At 41.5% G+C, this 20,977-nt stretch overlaps 1 protein-coding gene across 1 annotated transcript in view; it reads left to right on the top strand.

Moving 5' to 3' along the window:
- Positions 1–20,977, top strand: part of gabrb4 (gamma-aminobutyric acid type A receptor subunit beta4) — a gene marked incomplete at its 3' end in the record, with an annotated part of 67,380 nt that overhangs the window by 24,309 nt on the left and 22,094 nt on the right. The window contains exon 3 of the mRNA XM_079507532.1: positions 17,071–17,138. Within this exon, the coding sequence (XP_079363658.1) occupies positions 17,071–17,138 (68 nt within the window). The remainder of the gene's footprint in view (positions 1–17,070; positions 17,139–20,977) is intronic.

The raw sequence follows: 20,977 nt of genomic DNA, 5'->3' as shown, positions 1-20,977 counted from the left end.
GATTAGCTGGTAACAGACGGACGGACGGACGGACACACACACGGACGGACACACACAGACGGAGTGCAAAACATACTCTCTCCCCATGCCTTCGGCCTGGTGGAGACAATTATCTATAGTAAAATCACTATGGATTTTACCATAGAATTTAGAAACAGTAGCGTTCAGTAATTCATCAACTGGAATAATTTCTTGTACATGACCATACGGTAAGCATTGAATTGAAATTGAATTTACTCCCTCTTGATTTCATTATCTGCCTTCAGTTCACTCTACTTGAATTTATTTCTCTTCCTTATTTCATCCATGTATTTTGTCTGCCTAGATCTTTGTTGTTATTTTTAGCCCTGCTTGTGGCAGGGTTCTCAGGATGGTATTTTCATTTGTTCTGTCTGTCCATCCAACACTTGGTGCCAAACAGGATATCTCAAAAACGACTGGCTTGATTTCCCGGGAATTGCTTTTCACCTTCATGCTTCTCGGAAGATGAACCCCACTGACTATTATATGGTGATCTCTGCTGAAATCTGACAGCTGCTTTTCCCCCTTCTGTATTATTACTCATGTGCACTGCAAGTAATTGAAAAGTCTAAATAAATAAAACATACAAACATAACTAACTACAGTATGCGTTTTGCGAGTTTCTGAGAAAACGATATATGATGAAGTTCACTCAGTAGTATACCTCCCTTCTACATTAGTTCTGTTATTCTATCAACACAACGCTTCATAAAAACTATTTAGAAAGCGTGCACGCGCGTGTGTGCAATTGTGCATGTGTCTGATGAGGTTGGGTTGAGTCGAGAGTAAGGTCGAGAGAGTATCGGATATACATGTAGTGGGTGAACGTAATTGTCAGTGTTTACTATGTCAAGAGAGCAGCAGAGAGAGAGTGTGTGTGTGTGTGTGTGTGTGTGTGTGTGTGTGTGTGTGTGTGTGTGTGTGTGTGTGTGTGTGTGTGTGTGTGTGTGTGTGTGTGTGTGTGTGTGTGTGTGCAGCAAGGCTGCCTCCAACCATGGCGGAACTGTTCAATGAACAAGACGGTTCCTAGAGCAATGTTGAGCAATCTTACAATTCAGCTGACGCTTGGCAGCAACTAGCAAGCATCTTACAAAAAAGTATGTTGTAAGCGGCTATGGCATAATCTTCACAATAACATTACAGGCAACCCAATAGCCAGGTGGACAAGGGACAGTTATCAACCCAATAGCCAGGTGGACAAGGGACAGTTATCAACCCAATAGCCAGGTGGACAAGGGACAGTTATCAATAGGCTTTGTAATTTAAAATGTCTCTGGTGGTTGTGATATTGAAAATGTGCTTTGGTCAGTTTTACTGTGTGATCAGCTTGAACTAGGGTGCCAGTGGTAAAGAAATCTCAGCCATTCTATTATTATTATATTCAGCCATTCAAATAGCAGCATGGGCCACTGGCGTAGCGGTCTAGGCACCTATGCTGCGTATACAGCCTGACCGTGTCTGACACGGGTTTGAATCCCGATCTCAGCGATGACCTTTGCTGCGTGTCAATCCCCATCTCCAATCTCCTGTCAGACTACTATCCTATAAATAAAAGCACCAAAAAAAATCTTAAAAATAATATATATATATATATTATTGTGTGTGTATATATATATATATATATATATATATATATATATATATATATAGATATACAGTATACACATACTGTGTGTGTGTGTGTGTGTACATACACACGCACACTGTAGAAAGCATTGATGCTGTAAAATGTAAAATCAGTAAAATGTAGCTGTGGAATGTGGATGTGGGCAAATCATACAGTACACACCTCCAGCATACTGTGTTGTCCTATAGTTTATTATGCCCGTTCCAAAAACACAGGGGGAATATACGGTAGTGTGTATAGAAAGGAGGAATTAAAAAGAAACACTCTCCTCAACAGTGCAATATACGTTTTATTCCCAAATGTGTTGATGAGCGTAGGCCTGGTGTAATGTAGTGCGGTCTAAAACAGAGAAGAGCAGTTAGAGGTTCCCACTGGGTTCCCAATAGGCATTAGACAAATCTATAATCCATGATGTCCTTAAGGGCCCGAGGATGATGTCCCTGGGGCTCTTTGAATCTAATTTACCCTTTCACCACTATATATTTTTTTGCCCCTGCTAAGCTGTGTGCCACTTTTAACCTGGTATCCCTATAGGGCACTTCACTTTAGGCAAACATAAAAAAATGTAATAGATACAAGATCAGATGTACATGCTCAGAACGCGTGTAGATTGGCCACAAATGATATAGATATAGGGCTTAAAACAAATGTCAAATGACAAAATCTACATCAATCCACATTCTCTGAAGTTATTTTATTTTATTGATTTATCTTATATCTGTTTGCCGGGAATGAGATGTCACTCCCATATCATGAAAGGTAGAGGAAGTCTGTGATCTTGTGAATCCTACAACTTAAATCAGTGTAAACATCTAAAACCATGACGTCTTGGCTTGTTCATAATCACTTCCTGAGTGTTATTGGACCAAAATGTGAAAACTTGTTTTTGCTCCATATGGAATGAAAAGTTGTTCTTGGGTAAAATGTCTGTTTTTCTCTGTGTAATTCTATTCTACCGGTATTCTATTCTAAAATAATCATATTTAAACAAATAATCTGCAGATTAATCAATTATGAAAAGAATCATGGCAGCGATACAGTACATTCTATAATTCTACTTCATTCCATTATGGATTTGTATACTGTACATCAGATTATATCACCATAAAGTAAATAAAAGTAATAAAAGTAAAAGGGCAGATTCTCTACATGAAGTGAGCTTTACATATTTAAAAAACAAAATGGATTAAACTAAAGCATTGGACCATGAAGGTGTGATGAATAGCAGCGTCTTGGTAACAATTTTGTCACACAAATGAGTACAAAGGATTATTTACCACAATACATTGTATAATTTACTTTCATATGATGACACTTTGTCACTATTCTCTCTACGTTGTCCTCAGACGAGCCCTCTACTCCATTGGGGTCTACAGTCATCTCAATTATTCTGGCCAGCTCATTTGTGCTTTCTGCACCAGCATCTTTCTTTAGGTAGGAGTAGGTTCCCACAGTAATTGCTATCTTCTCTGATAAACTTGGTAGCGCCCCGTACAGACGATTGTTCGTAATGCGTTCACCTTGTTTGATGTTCAGCACCAGAAACAGAGTCCAAATGGAGGTGCTGAACTAAAATACTTACATTAGAAAATGAAGTCTGCACACTGTGTCCTGTACTGGCTCCTCCAGTAGAAAGAAATTATATAACACTTGTATGAATTGTATCAATTATATTCAATTGAGCTTTTTGGCATGAGAAAACATACATTTTAATTGCCACCGCAAGTGTCAAAATATAACAAAAAACTGTTGAAAATTGGGAAAGTATATACAAGTATTGTGTAAACAGAGCTATGTTGCATTGCATCGTACATGTCATATCAGGGTATAAAGCTTTTTGAAACAAATCCTTCAGATTTAAAATGCGTTTAAAGGTAGAATCTCTGTTTATAGGGTCTAGGTCTCTATCAGACCTGATGAACACCCACTAGGATTGAAACTGTACAGACACAGTTGTGTGTAATACCCTTCCATTTCTGATGTTCAGCACCACAGATAGCATTCTGGTATAGCACCCATCCAGGGACACGGCTTGCATCAGTATCCAGGACTCACAGCCGTGAAAGGAAAACAGACTCCACAGTCGCAGAAAAGAAACAGATCTTGATGTGTCGGGGGAGGTTGGATTACACACACTGGTCATGTGATTAAGAGCTCTGCATGCAGGCGCTTTCCTCACTTGGAGGTCCTTCTCTGAGGAGTTGACCCATGCGCCCAGGTATTTAAAGTCACTGACCTCCTTCAGAGCAGTGTCTTATTGTTGTTAGGGGCGGATGTAATAGGTCATCCTTTCTGTTCCCTTTCCTTTCCGTTTAGTGTGAGGCCAACACTGGCACACTCTCACTGCACTCTGGTTAAGAGTTTTGTTAATTTGACCATTAACAAAAATAAGAAACTATGTGATTGTTACTACATTTTCCTCACAAATCATACACACCTCAAGGCATACAATACTGTACTGGCCTAGCTTATTATGCCCGAAAAACACACTTGGGGTGATATAATGTTTGTACAGAATCAGTTTGAGGCCCACACTTGGCCCCCAATTTAGACAAATCTATAATCCATGATGTCCTTAAGGGCCACTATATTTCACCACTATTTATGCTAAGCTGTGTGCCACCGTATCTTCTTAACTGTGTACACCTACAAACTACACCCTAAAGTTTGTTTTTATTGATTTACCATTATGTTTTTCCCCACATAATTGATTTGTTTCCTGGGTAGGAGATGTCACTCCCACTATTAAAGATAGGGTAAGTCTTGGCAGGACATTGTGTAAATCCTGCACCTTTATTCAGTGTAAACATCTATTGAAACTACAGTATGTGCAACTACAGTATGAACTCTTGTCTTGATTATAATAGTGTTTTGGAGCAAACTGTGAACACTTGTCTTTGCTCCAAATGAAATGAAAGTTCTGTTTCTGACTGCTGGGTAAACATGTTAACCATTAAACAAGATGTCTGTGTTCTGATAACTTTGTGATTTAATATTTTGTAATCGCCAGTCTACAATCTCACGCCATATGCGTGTGACACCGTCCTGCGAGAGTATAAATGAAGCATTAGAGTCTTTGGCCTGTGGTGGAGGTTTGCTCTGAGCGCAGTGTTTTCGCATAGTTTTATGCAGGCACTAACAAAATATCCTGTCGAGTACATTCCCAAGTATCCTGAGCCTAAACCGTTGCCATGGATATGGCACTCCTGATGTGGGTGTGTGTCAGCCAGCATATTTCACTTACAATGTCCAAGTTTGAATAATGACAGCCATATCCAACCAGCCCTCTCCCCCTTTATAACTATGTCAAAGGCATTGGGTGCATATTCTCATAATAAGATGAAGAAATAAAATGTCTTGTTCTTGTGTTGGGCTGTCCCTTTTCATTAGACCCACCGTTTGAATGCAACACTACCTAACTACAGGTCCTTTTGTATTATAGTACTATAGTATTAACTAGATTGGTTCATTCAAAGTTTTATTATTACTTGCGCAAGCAGAGCGTTCAAGTACTGTAATCGGCTGGGTATGTCGGTGTTGTCCACCGGCCAATAGGGGGCTACCATTCTTAATGACATAACTAAGGTACGTTTGGTGACCGGCTGGGTATGTATGTATGTATGTATGTATGTATGTATGTATGTATGTATATATGTATGTATGTATGTATGCATGCATGTACCGTATGTCGGGGTAAGAATGGTGGTCCCTTATTGGCTGTTGATGGTGACGTAACTAAGGTACGTTTCAAGGTTGGTATAAGATCATTAACGGGTTTAAAGGATTTAGAACAGCAGTTGTAATAGACATTAGTTATAATAGCCTACTATATGGCCTACTTGTGCGCAAGCAGAGCGCGCAAGTAGGCCATGTGTGCAAGGCGCAAGTTGGCACCTCGACAGAGTGCATTTCTAGTTATTATTATTATTATTATTAGTTTATATTACCAGTAAGACGCCCTGAGGGCGAGAAGCGACCTCGCCCTTTACAGGTCTGGGAATGCCCATATATGGACGGGTAGGGCGAAAAATGTGTGCCAATTAGTAAGGCCAGGCTGGGCCTGGGGCTAGCCCAGTTAGGGCCCAGGTAGAGCCGGGCCTTAATTTTCGGGCCTGTTGAGTCTAGTTTTTGCCGGCTGCTAATTACTTTGGGGTGGGCGCGTCTAGAGTTTGAATGGACAGGTATCAGTCAAAAGGGAGACATTGAAGAGGAAGGACGGGTGGGGGTGGATCAACATCTGGAATGTCAGAACAGGTCAGCTCCATATATGGAGATCTAAGGGTTTGAGGTTTGAGGTCAGTTGTATAGAGTTGAGTTGCTGTCCGGCTCCATATATGCAGATCTAGGTGATGATCCAGCCTTCTCCATGTACTGTATGGCTATCAGGGTTTGATGAGGTCAGTGTCATGATCTTCATATATGGAGACGGCCATATGAAGCGTATCATGAGGCGTGACGGCCTGACGGACATGGTGGTGTGACGTGTCACAATGAGCTCCACAATGAGGCCGACTTTTGCAAAACACATTTCTGTAGATTACTCCTATACAATGTATCCATACATCACGCAAATCGGTATACACTATCTCTATAGTCATGTGATCAACACGGATCTGTCCGCTTCCCCAGGCATATTCCATCCCCATTGGCTAAGATTTCCTTCCAAAGTTTGCAGGATTGGTCCGTTTTGAACAAAATGCCTAAAATATTAACACAGAGTGCGATTTCCGTGCAATTACGCACGCACATTCCCACTAGGCAGAGGGAGAAATGCCACTTAAACATTTTTAAATCAGCCTCATGGTGGCGCTATTACAGGCCAATTCCTGTTTTTACCTACAACTGCACCGATCTGTGTACAACTTTGTATGCACACGCCAATGAAAACCCTTTGCCCTACTGTTATAGCACCACCATGAGGCCAATTCTTGCAAAACACATTTTTTTTATATTACTCACTCAGATGTTATCCATACATCACGCACATCGATATACACTATCTCTATAGTCACGTGTTCAACACAGATCTGTTAGATCTTTCATAATATTACTCCTACACAAACATACTGGTGGAGACTTCTAGTAGCAGCAGCATTGCACAGAGTGGTGTGTTGGTTTGATGTGAGCAGCAGCAGCAGCAGCATTGAACAGAGTGGTGTGTTGGTTTGATGTGAGCAGCAGCAGCAGCATTGAACGGAGTGGTGTGTTGGTTTGATGTGAGCAGCAGCAGCAGCATTGAACAGAGTGGTGTGCTGGTTTGATGTGAGCAGCAGCAGCAGCATTGAACAGAGTGGTGTGTTGGTTTGATGTGAGCAGCAGCAGCAGCATTGAACAGAGTGGTGTGCTGGTTTGATGTGAGCAGCAGCAGCAGCAATGAACAGAGTGGTGTGCTGGTTTGTTGTGAGCAGCAGCAGCAGCAATGAACAGAGTGGTGTGCTGGTTTGATGTGAGCAGCAGCAGCAGCAGCAGCATTGAACAGAGTGGTGTGCTGGTTTGATGTGAGCAGCAGCAGCAGCAATGAACAGAGTGGTGTGCTGGTTTGATGTGAGCAGCAGCAGCAGCAGCAGCATTGAACAGAGTGGTGTGCTGGTTTGATGTGAGCAGCAGCAGCAGCAATGAACGGAGTGGTGTGTTGGTTTGATGTGAGCAGCAGCAGCAGCATTGAACAGAGTGGTGTGTTGGTTTGATGTGAGCAGCAGCCATTGAGTAGTGACAGCAGACTGGCTGCATCATCGTGCTTCTCCTGAGCAGCAGCAGCAGCAGCAGCATTGAACAGAGTGGTGTGTTGGTTTGATGTGAGCAGCAGCAGCAGCAGCATTGAACAGAGTGGTGTGCTGGTTTGATGTGAGCAGCAGCAGCAGCATTGAACGGAGTGGTGTGTTGGTTTGATGTGAGCAGCAGCAGCAGCATTGAACAGAGTGGTGTGTTGGTTTGATGTGAGCAGCAGCCATTGAGTAGTGACAGCAGACTGGCTGCATCATCGTGCTTCTCCTGCTACATTGTAGTGTGAATGCTCCACCGTTGCTATGGAGCCCACTGTTGCTAAGCAATGAGTTGATTATCAGAGTTATCAGCGTGCATGCGTGCATGCGTGTGTGCGTGCGTGCGTACACTGATAACTCTGATAACTCTGATTATCAGATTATCTCACACAACTCACACACACACACACACACACACACACACACACACACACACACACACACACACACACACACACACACACACACACACACACACACACACACACACACACACACACACACACACACACACACAGACACAGACATGTAACCTACATCCTACCGGTGTATGGAGGGACCCCATCTTCTAATTTGAAATGCTTATTGTTGTTGGTGTGTTTATGCGGTATAGGACTGTATCTACCAAGGCAACACTGCTCTCCAGTAGTGATACAAATACACTAGCAACACTCCATGGGTTCTTCCTCCTGCATCAGACAGGAAGTATGGCTTACACACAATTCATTTAGTTTGGCTCCTGGACCTGTGTCAGCACAAACAAAACAATTGTACACTGAATAGGACTTCAGACATACTGTGGTGTGATGTACATTGCAGAAAATACTGTACATTCAGCCAGCCGACTAAACTAGACTTAAGGCACCTAAAACTGTAGATTCAGAATCATATTTAACAACAATAACACAATATTTGTTTTCACTGAAGATAACAGGGAGGATGGACATTACATTGCCCTCTGGTGGACATGTTATAGTTTGGTAAGAATTTTGCTGTGATGGGGAATTTAACATTCTAATCTAAGTAATATGTACAGTATAGCCCAATACGCTATACAGTACATGTGCATGTGATTAATCACATTATTTCTGGCCAGCTAGTGTACAAATGGAACCAAATGCATTCTCCCAGGTGGTCCCTAGCTAAATGATTGATGGTTTACAAACCAAATGGATCCTTACAGATCTGTAACTCGGAATGTACAAATGGAACCAAATGGCCTCTACTCGGTTTACAGTGAAGTTTCCATGGCCATCTCTTCTTCCTGTTCTTTTATCTGACTATTGTTTGAAAATGCAGAGATGCAGTCCTGTGCAATCCACTTATTATATTATATATATATTATTATAAATGCAGAGATGCAGTCCTGTGCAATCCCCTTATATTATATATATATTATTATAAATGCAGAGATGCAGTCCTGTGCAATCCATGCATTTGTTTCGACTCCATGCAACCGAATATGTTAGCCACACCCTATGGCATCCAGATTTCCTCCAAAGTCCACACGAAGAGATGAAAATAAATACAAAAGAATGATGGTGGCATCTCAAGGCCGTCCGGGCTGGGGTGTCAGGTACACACTGAACTGAACATGCGCACGCGCGCACCCACGCACGCACGCACGCACGCACGCACGCACGCACGCACGCACGCACGCACGCACGCACACACGCACACACGCACACACGCACACACACACACACACACACACACACACCTATTGACGTTCTTGTATGAAATGAGCTACAATACGCAAATGCAGCTTAACTTGACGTTGACTTGACATCAGCGTCTAACGTGTCAATATCAGACTCAATTGAAGGTTGTCGATACTCTGGGAGATTAAGTCAGCGTATGATCTTGGCAAACAGCAGCAGGTCACAACATTCAGTGGCTTACGAGGAGCTTATTAGAACAGCAGTGAAAAGTGTTGATACACTGATATGGTAATCACACTGTACACTCGCACGCAAAAAAGGTTCTATATGGAATGGAAGAAAAACATTTTAGTGCCACATGGAGCTGGAAAAGGTTCTCTAGCTCAGTTCATATTAAGGTCCTTAAACAAGTATGGAACCATTTAAGGCTCCATAAGAAATGTAAATAGGGTCTACCTTTCTTCTATTCAAACTACTGCTAACTTCCTGCTCCCCAGAGGATGGTCCCACAGATTTTGGTGACCCGATGGACTGTCCTCTAGCACCACCCTGAGGCCAAAAAGCACTTGATACTGAGGCAGTTTTTTCTTTCTTTTCTTTTTTCTTTTCCAGTTATATATGTAGACTAGAAGAAATACATATATACAGCAGTACATACTGTAAGAAGGAGTTAACCAAAACAAACAAAAGAAAAGGGGGATGCGGGTAAACAAAAAGATGGACCATCCGACTTACTTACTGACCGACTGACCTGTGGTATGACAATGAATGTTACAGAGCATAATATTCAGCTGCTAGTGTGTACACTAAATTGATTGTTGAATTAAAAAACAACAAACAACAACAAAAACCTACTTTTGTTTAGACTGGACTGACAATTGGTGGAAATATATTTTATCTGAAAAAATAAAAGTTTGTTTGTTGTTGAGCTGTTCTTTCCTTTCCGGTTGTTAAGTGCGACTGGTGGTAGTATTCTTTTTTCTTCTACAGAGTGGATCCTTCTATTTCACTCAAGGGTCAAAATATGCATTGAGGGAAAGAGATAGAGAGAGAAGGCGAGGGAGAGAAAGAGAAAGAGAGAGGGAGATTTCGGGGCTTTCTGTTTTCATCTTGTGAACGAATGTACTTTGACATCTCAGGGGAGAACTGTTACTGGTTGCCTTCACAAAGTGCAATGGAAAATGGCCCCACTTTTTTTTTTTTCTTTTTTTTTTTTGAAAGATGGGTCAGGAAATATGACAAAGCTGCAGGGCATTTAGTGTAGAGGGGGGTTGGGGAGTACAAAAAATAGATGCTAGTATAGATGGGGCCTTTCAGTCAAGCGTTATGCTAGTTAATATTTTAGTACCAGTATTTGGAGAAACATTGTAATTATTAGATCTTTTTCGAGTGGGCCGTTAGCAGCAGTGGACTGAGACTGAGACTGAGCTTGAGTAGCAGTGGTCTGAGAGGAAATGGTATTCATTTATACACAATGGGTTTGAGTTTTCCTCACACAATAACTTACTGCTAGTAGTAAGCAACAGTGTTGCTTGACGAAAATAAAAAGATTATGTCTCATTTCCATTCTTTGCACCAGAAAAAGCTATTTGTAAACTGGGCAGTCAGAGCAGATAAAGAGTGTACCATGACAAACAACATCCGTCTCAGGTTAAAGGTTTCACACCGCCGTTTGTCTCCAGAGGAGATGGAAGAACTTTTGACTGGCCTGTCTGGTTGAGTGACATTTGATAGTTCACTGGTTCTAAACCTTATCAATCGACACTGTAAAATCCTCAGGGCCCGCCCTATCTCCCACCCGGCGCTAGACGGTGCTAAGTGCAGCGCAAGTGTCTGTGCTAATTTACAACCAATGGAGTTGTCATTTTCACGCCCAGTGCCCACATCGTACAGTATAATGACCAAATAATTTTGCTCATTATGTGCACTGATGGGCGCTGTGGGTCTTAAAATGAGATGTGGTCTGGCACATTGCTTGCACATTGCTACAGTATCTTAGGTAGAGTGAGAAAAGTCAAAAGCCTTTGGATCAGCCCTAAGTTGGTCTCGAATCCAGTGCAGTGAGTGCAGCTCTTGCCTTACTATTCAGAGAACACATTATTAAGATGTGTGCCTACAGTGTAAGTGTGTTCGTAATGCGCACACACGGAATGCAATCAAAATGATCAAGCTGGCCAGGACCGCTGGCGTACATATAGGCTACAATGTAGCCTGACAGCGCGTTGTGGATTCCAGTCCCGATCCCGACGGCCTTTGCTTCGTGTCACTTCCCATCTCTCTCTGCCCATTTCCGGTCAGCCTACTGTCCTATCAATAATAAAACCCCAAATAAATATATTTTTTAAAAAGAAGATGAAGCTGTCTCTTGGACATGAGGAGACATTAGGCTAAAGGAGGAAGACGTAATTCTGACCAGCATCACGACCACTGCAGGTGGTCCACATGATCACACTTTTCCCTCGGGTCCCCTAAAATGATTACATCACATTATTACAATTTAGGCATGTAGCAGACGCTCTTAATCCAGAGTGATTTACAGTAAGCAAGAACAACACATGGTAATACATCAAATACATAAAAATAGTCATCAAGGATCATAAGCAAGCTGAGAGCCTCACATCTGTCTAACAGTAGAATATCTGTACAATGAAACTCTGAGTATACAGTATACACTATACTATTGTCTACCTCAAAAAGCAAACTAAATTACATAAATTGAGCCTTTGCATACGCCTGTAAGGTCGTCGGGGCTACTGCAAGTGCTACGGCAAGTGCTACGGCAAGTGCTACAGGCTGAAGAGGTGGGTTTTCAGACTACGGCGGAAGATTGGGAGTGAGTCTGCAGTTCTGATTGCAATGGGAAGTTCATTCCATAGTTTTGGAGCCAGAAGGGAGAAGAGTCTGGGACATGTGGAGTGTTGTGCTGGCATTTTTTGTGAATGTTATGCCAGCTTCCTTGTGTTGGCTGAGCGTGTGGGAGGGTTTGTAGGGTCCGATCAGACTTTGAAGATATGGGGTTGCCATAACTTTGGATGCTTTGAAGGCCAGCATCAGAGTTTTGTACTCTGCGCAGGCAGCAACCGGGAGCCGATGGATGGAGCGGAGAACGGGAGAATTTTGTCTGGTTGAAGACCAAGCGTGCTGCGGCATTCTGGACCAATTGGAGAGGCTTAAGTGCACATGTCGGCCGGCCAGTAAGGAGAGAGTTACAATAGTCAAGTTTTGATTTGACTGATGACGAAGGAGCTGGGTTGACTCCTGGGTGAGGAAGTGTCTAATCCTTTGAATGTTATAGAGTGTGAACCTACAGGATCGACTGACCACTGTAATTCTTCTTCCATAGATGGTCCTTTCACTTTCATTTTCTGTGTTAATTTCGCGATCCTCCCGCGATAGGATTGCTTATTAGTGAGCTAACTACATCATAGCGCTTTTCATGGGTATTAGAAAAGCGCTATAGAAGTCCCAGATATTATTACACTTCATTGGGAACAATTTAAATCAGAGATTATTCCTGCCAGTAGTGCCACAGTGAGCGGTGAGAGTTTTTAGGAGACCAGTTGGGTTCGATCCAAGTCAGCAACTGAAGTGCAAACTCATTCACTCTCCGAGCAATTTGTTCCGACAGTCACGGCATGTGGAGATCGCCTGGCGGGTTAAAGCACTTTGACTGCAAGTTGGAGTATTCAACAAGGAACAAGTATGAGAACAGAATGCAAGACCAGTAAGTGATAATGAACAATGCCAGGAGACATTGGAAGTCATTGGCAAATTGGTAGCCTACAAATTTGTCCTTAAATGTTGATTTTTCATGCGCACACACACAACACGCACGCATGCACGCACACACGCACACACGCACACACACACACACACACACACACCAATTCATTAATCCTCCATTAGCACTATACGGTTCTTTCATTCTTGACTATTATACATAATATACAACAGAGTCAAATCTTCCAGATCTAGACCAATGATATTTTTTATTCCAAAGTGTCAAATATTCAAATTAATTTGGAAAAACTTGTGTAAAAAAATGTAAGATATAGGTCTACACAAAAACAAAATACATGTATTTACAGTATATTATTAATCAAAAATAGCCAATCTACAAACTCACATTGCAATGTGTCAACTACAAGAGAAAGTTGCACACATTTTTACTTGAGTTCAAGTACTGGAGTACTTGCTTTTAAAAATACTTAACTATTCAAAGGTGCATACTTTATAAACTACTTAAGTAATCAAAAGTACAGCATTGTGAGTTTCAAAGATGTAAGTACTCAAGTAAATGTACTTTTTACTATCCACCACTACTTGACACCTGTTTCCTGCCATACTCAGGTATCCTTGTTTGGAACTATTAGCCGTGTCTAATTGTCTTGGCAGGTACACCGATGGAAGGCAATGAAAGTACTCTGGTCCTTTTGCAACAAAAAAAAAGAAAAAAGATGGATACATGTTCCAAGATAAGATGCTGATTGAAAGCTTCAATTATATCTTTCTTATCAGTAACAAAGTCATTTGATAAGGGCCTGCAGTAGAGGAAGTTTAATAGTGACTTAATTGACCTCCAAAATTAAGCAGGCCCTCTGTTTGATGCAGCTGTCGTCATGCTGAATGTTTTGGACTATACCAGTAAGACGCCTGAGTAAGACGCATCCGCCTCGTTGATGGCAGACTGCTGGGCGAGCGCTGGCGCTTTGGCACGGGTGGTGTGATCAACATGGAATGAATTCTGTACTGGCCATATAAGGAGCATGTCTTGAGTGTACAGGGTTTGGTGAGGTAAGATCAACATATGGAATGTCAGAACAGGTCAGCTCCATATATAGAGATCTATGGGCGGCAGCATGGAGTCACTGCGCAGTAAAAAGTAAATCTAACAAACTGGTGACTTTATTCAACCAAGCAAGAACCAGTAGGCTAAAACAAACATAAGAAAGCAATTTAACACTAACTAATTAGAAAATGTGGGTGGTAGGGTATCGGGGACATTCTCTTGAGTGTACAGGGTTTGATGAGGGCCCAGGTTTCGGGCCTGTTGAGAACTCTAGTTTCCACTGGCTGCTGGCGCAGCTGCAGTAATAACTGCAGGCCCATCTAGAGTTTGAATGGACGGAAGGATGGATGGGGAAGGATCAACATATGGAATATGGAACATATGGAGAACACGTTCTGACATATATCCATATATGGAGATCTAAGGGTTCAGGTTTGAGGTCAGATGTAGAGTTGCTGGCCAATATTGATGACATCAGGGATCTCCATATATGGGCTTAACTGAGACAACAGGTCGCATTTACTATGACATCAGGGATCTCCATCCCTTATGTCACGTGATGTCACAAGACCTGGGCACCATATATGGAGGCTTGCCTGGGGTGACCAACCAACCAACACATTGACGGGAAAGGCACGACTCCATAGTAAATGCAACCTGCAGTCACAATCAAATGGAGCAGAGAAATAGGGTTGAGAAGTTACTTCTATTTGAAGCACCTATAGGGCTTTCGAGTACACTCGAAGATGTCAGATTATAGAATTAATATTTGAATGTTAATATTAGCGTTCCCTGCTCTTTATGGTGGGAATGCCACTTCTACTATCCCTTTTCAGACAACTTTACTGCCTACAAATGCGAGTCACAACACATCAGAGAATGTGATACACCATCTTGAGAGCCAAGCAGTTCAATGACAGTCAGGAAATGGCTATAGATCTCATCACTCACTTCCAACAGCAAATAGGGATGGGAAAACCACATTAACAGCTTGGCACACACCTCCCCTGTGCCAGCTAACAAGCAGAAGCAATTCTTATCTTGGTAATTCCAGAGTGTCTCAGTGTAACATCATTTGAATCACCATGAATCACTATCGATGACCAAATTCTCTCCTGGCACAGGATGGAAGTCCTCAATAAGTAGGGCTTCCCCATGTGCGGATGTTGCTGTGAGGAGTGAGGAGGCAGTATCTATATATATAATAATAGACTGGGAGTATACAAAATTACAAATGGACCTTTACGAGTCCATTTGGTTCCATTTGTACACTCTCAGAGTTATGGGGTTCCTTGAAATTAAAAGGTTTGGGAACCACTGTACACTAACTGGAACAGAGCCTTAATTAGTACCATCGGTAACACCTGTGAAGGAAGTAGGGAAGGGACCCGGAAGCATAGGTAGACTTATTATGTAGTGTAAGTGTTTGCATAGAGCCCATAATATTGCCTGCTGTTAAGCATACGCCCTTTATTTATTTTCAAAATCCTTTCATCAAGGTTTTACAGCAACAACAACATTTCAAGGGAGAGTATCAAAAATTAAAAACAAACAACAAAACAAAGACAACAAAAAGACAAGCTGCACCACAGAAGTGCAAAGCCTGCACCCAAAGAAAGACGACCAGGAGGCAGGCAGTACTTTGACTCAGTTGAGTACTTTGTCCACCATGGCTCACAGTGCATCTCATCCTCGCCACGTTGTGAGCAGTGGTCCAGGACAGTGTGAGCTTGTAGTTCTGATATTTTTGACGTGCAACACTGCCATGAGCATAAATTTGGCTTAACATCCCTCTACAGTAGCTACAAGAAGCACTTGAAATACGGCCTATTATATTTGGAGTCTTGATTGTTGTCTTGAATATGAACAAATCTGGCTGTTTCTTCTTTCACAATGGTTTGGGTAATGGCTTCTACCAGAACTTACATCAGTGGAACTTACACCAGCGGACTGCCAGTAAAGTGTAAAGAAGAGTAACAGAATGTGATAGCGAGAGTAGGGAAGCATGGCATTGTCAGAGCTAAGAGTTGACAGAGACAGTTAACTGGGGACAGATGGAATAGTTGGGTTTAGATACAGGGAACTAGGTGTATGTGAACTAGAAAGTACTGTTCCTGATTTAACAGTGTAGTATCTCTAGAATGCTGATAGTATTAAGTATTGATAGTTTTAAAGTGTTAAAGGTGTTAAAGGTTTAAAGTCAAGGCTCAGCAGCATGATAGAAAAATGAGGAAGTATTTGCAGTGGGATTGCAGTAGTCCTGAAATCACAGAAAGGATGTCTATCGATTACCTTTTCGATTAATCAAATAAGCACATTTTTTATCAAATTATAATTATAATTATAAAAATAATCACAAAGTACAGTACAGACCACATAATAATAATAATAATAATAATAATAATAATAATAATAATAAAACTTTATTTGTATAGCACCTTTCATGACATGAAATGCAGCTCAAAGTGCTTTACAGAGCAATGGAGAAAAAAAGAAAAGAAAAGCAAGGCATAAACATTAAAAAACAAGAGCAGTAATGCAATACAGTGAGGACATGAATAACAAAAAATGTAAAGATCAATTACATAACATGACCAAAACATAACATGACCAAAATAAAACTGACCTGAACCACAGTACAATACAATACAGTACAAAGCACAGTACAAAGTACAGTACAGTACAGTACAGTACAGTACAGTACAGTACAGTACAGTACAGTACAGTACAGTACAGTACAGTACAGTACAGTACAGTACAGTACAGTAAATGTATAGTTGCACTGCTCAGTTCACACAGGTGTGAATTTTTATAATTGATTAAATCGATTAGTTCGATTAACTGTTGCACCCCTAATTGATATACTGTACCATACAAATTCTAGGTTGAAGCAGCATTGACACTAGAAAAACAAATGTCTTACTTTTTTGTCTGTATAGTATCTATACAGTAGCGCTGTATCATATACGCTATTGTATTAAGGTGTGTTTTTTATGCATGAGACTCCACAAAGTGAGGATCTGTCTCGATAATGAGTCACTTTTTCCACAATCATCATCAACATTATCATCTGGCTGTGATGTGGTAGAAAAAGGGACAGTCAAATTCGACTATGCAAATCTGGAACAGAATATTTTCGTGCAATACATGATTTTCTTTTTGTACAGTGTAATGTAAGGCTGACACGCCGATCTCTGTTTATTTCCTCAGGTCTTCCAGTCAATGTGAGCATGACCATCAACATAGCAAGCATCGACTCTATCTCAGAAGTAAACATGGTGAGTTTAAACTTCAGTCTTTTATACCTGTGGTTCTCCAACTAGTCATTTCAAGGAACCTCATGAGAGTGTACAAATGGAACCAAATGGACCACAATAGTAAGAGAAACCTATGAAAATCTGGGAACTAAATCGTTACCAAGAAATGTCTTCATCAATATGTTTCTAAAGGCGTCTAAAACATGTACTAAAAGTTTGAAATTCAACTCCCGTGGGAAATTTGAGTTATTAGCATAATATGTGACCATACCATTGACATCCTATATAAGGCAATTTTTTTTCTCCAAATTTCATACTTTTTTAAGTAGCATGTGCCATATGAAACTAGGGGGTTTTCATGATTCTGAATCCATTCCAAGCATTAGTTTTGCACAAAAAACACTCCTTGGGAGGAAAACGGCCGAATATGGCCGAATTTAGCCCAATGAGTGTTTGTTTTCTTTTTTTGCCTTACGTATATAGGATGTTAATGGTATGGTCACATATTATGCTAATAACTCAAATTTCCCACGGGAGTTGAATTTCAAACTTTTAGTAGAACTAAACAACTAACTAAGTTGTGTGGTAAGTATTGGGAGCTGATGGTAGGTGTTGCACTCCACCATTCCATATCCCATGGGTTTAGCTAGCGCAAATGACAGGGGACAGACACCATTGTTCTCAGCCAATGTTTCAATTTGTACAGATCTGCGAGCGTCTACAGACTCTACACGAACACAATTGGCCCGTGCTCGCAGGAGGGAAGCTGGGTGGGGAGGATGATATTGGTCATTGCACGTACTCCTACTGTATCCGGCCTGTCAGCCGGAGAGTGTTGGGGAGTGTTTTTCAGGAAATAAAAAATACCCAGCTCAAGTGGAGTTGACGCGCTTTTAAAAAAAAAAGATTTGTTTTTGGCTTTTTGCCTTTATTTATAGTTAAGTGAAGATAGACAGGAAAGAGGGAGAGAGAGAAGGGGAGAGACATGCAGCAAAGGTCGTCATGAGCGAGGCCAGAGCCAGAGCCTATGTGGCATGCGCCTGGACCACTAGGCCTGATTTATTAAAAAAAAGATAAATCAAAAACCTCAAAAATTTAGTTATTCCAGAAATCAACTAATTTACTACATTGGTGCAGAAATATGTTTTAAAGAAGGCAGTATGGCCAACATCTGTGTGGCATCATTCTGTCTCTTAGCAGTCTTTATTTTACTCAATGTGACAAAATCACTCAACACCACAGCTCACACCTATTTTCAATTGCTCTCTCTCTCTCTCTCTCTGCTGCCTCTCTGCCTCTCTCTCTCTCTCTCTGCTGCCTCTCACTCTCTCTCTCTGCTGCCTCTCACTCTCTCTCTCTGCTGCCTCTCACTCTCTCTCTCTGCTGCCTCTCACTCTCTCACTCCCTCTGCTGCCTCTCACTCTCTCACTCCCTCTGCTGCCTCTCTCTCTCTCTCTCTCTCTCTCTCTCTCTCTCTCTCTCTCTCTCTCTCTCTCTCTCTCTCTCTCTCTCTCTCTCTCTCTCTCTCTCTCTCTCTCTCTCTCTCTCTCTCTCTCTCTCCTCTCTCTCTCTCTCTCTCTCTCTCTCTCTCTCTCTCTCTCTCTCTCTCTCTCTCTCTCTCTCCCTCCCCCTCCCTCTCTTTCAGTATCTCCCTCTAACTATGGTTCATACCTATCAATAATTTAACTGGGGACACCCTGGAACCAATTCATGCACTCTCGGGGGTCACCAGACCCCACAATGAGAACCAGTGGTGTACTTTATTCCAAATGTGCGAATGTGTAAAGATGTTGGATTTCTTTGTCTCATGTTTGTTTGGCTAACACCCTTTCTTTTTAATTAATCTTTTGGGCATTTTTAAGCCTTTATATAGTACTACTGCAGAGCGAGTTAATGGAGAGAGCAAGAGTATAGGGGAATGACATTTAGCAAATGGTCCGGGCAGGCGGGAATCTCAGATCGCAGCATTGTGCCCATGTGATGTGTGCCCTAACTAACCAGAATTTGGAAGGTTTGTGTTACAATCAAGCTGTAGATTTGAAAAAGTTATTTTGTGTAAATATTTCATTTCTATTCCATTATTCATGATGCCAAAAATACAGCAAAAATTGTTCAGTCAAGAATAATTATACTTTTCATATGGCAAGACTACAAAATGTCAGCTGTGTTCAGTCCAATTGACTAGCCAGTCATATACATTCACTCAGTTCAGTGAGAGAGTGTAACTCTCCTGAGTTAAATCAATACTGAAGATTTTGTGTGTATCAGCTCTCAGACCTTTTCTGCTGAAGCCTTGCGTTTTATGGTAATTACATTGTTACACAACTTAGACACTGAGATTCCAAAGATGATCGGCAGGATTTATATTGCAAATAATGAGAACTTAACTGTCATGGACAAAAAAGACTATTAGCCCTAAAGGTGGTGTACTGCAATGTTTTACCTCGTAAGCTACATTATTGCATTGCTTTGGTAAAATATATTTTGTCACGTAGTATTTCTTGAAAGTGCTTTTGTTTTGGATATTTATTACCCAACTCCAGTCCATTTTGTCTTCTACTGCCTGACTGCTAGAGCAAGTTTGTTACCATGGCAACATACAGTAAATGGAGCTGCTGTGTCCTTGCTACATCACCAAAGCCAAACTTCCTGAGTTTATGGAGACAGCATGTAAAGCTAGGAAGAGCATTCCCCATGTTCTGGAGCATTAGCATTAGCATTCATAAATTAACAATGGAGGGAAAAAAAGGCTTTTGGTTTTGAAAGGATCTACTATGCATGGCCGTTTTAAAGATTGATTGAACTTGTGCACGCGGAAACCCGAAGCCAATAGTGTCATCATTTGCATTCCTCAAAGCCATTTTTCATTATCTTGGACTGCTTTGCCAAGTGGGACAATGAGACAGAGGTGATGTTTTGTTCTTGGATTTATTCTCTGATGCTATTCTCTGATTAACTCTTAGGCTGATGTTGATGGCGAAACACTTCGCCAAGCCTGATCAGATCAGTTCCTAGATCTTGTGCTATTTAATGGAATGTGTTTTTTTATTGCCATAAAATGTCACTGTTGGATTTATTATTGATTCCACATTCGACCTCTGTGATCACATTACACATATTTTATGGCAGGGGTTCTCAACCCGTGGGTCGCGACCCCTCGGGGGGTCGCCAAATTATTTTAGGGGGTCCCCAAATTATTTTCAAAAAAAAAATAAAAAATAAAATAAGATTCTTTTTTTTTCATTTTTTTTTTCACGATTTTTCAAAAATAGCAGACCTACAAGCTCGTAGCGCGCCACTCAGTGGCGCGCTATGAGCTTGTAGATTTAGCTATTTTTCAATAGCTAAATTGTAGCAGTCAATTTATATTGGGGGTCGGGAGGGGGCAGGGCGGGGGTCCCGAGACATTGCCAAAGCATTTCCGGGGGTCCCCGGCCAAAAACATTGAGAACCCCTGTTTTATGGCATCACCTGGCATCTCCATGCCAAGCCTCTACGAGCACAATGGGGCTTTTGTCTTGTGTGAAAGATAAATGCCAAGTATTTTTTATGCCATAAAAATACTAGGAATACTGGCCTACTTGGAACGATGCAAGTTGGAAATGCATGCCCCACATCTTGGCGCCCCTCACTTCACATGAGTGCGTTTTAGTATTAATCCAGCGGTCTGGGTGGATAAATTAGGCTGCACATGACCACAAATCAGCGTCTTGGATTGTTGTTGGAAGCTGGTTGCTAAGGACTATTCAGAAAGTGCTAGTGCCTACTGCCTAGTAACAGAGATGGACTGAGTCAAAAATTCAGCCCTGACAGATGTCACCATGATCAGCCATAACCATAAGGACTTCCCAATGCAGCTA

Source organism: Electrona antarctica, assembly GCF_951216825.1.
Source record: "Electrona antarctica genome assembly, chromosome: 8".
NCBI lineage: Eukaryota > Metazoa > Chordata > Actinopteri > Myctophiformes > Myctophidae > Electrona > Electrona antarctica.
Note: the sequence above shows the minus strand (reverse complement) of the source record. Positions and strands in the feature narration are given on the sequence as shown.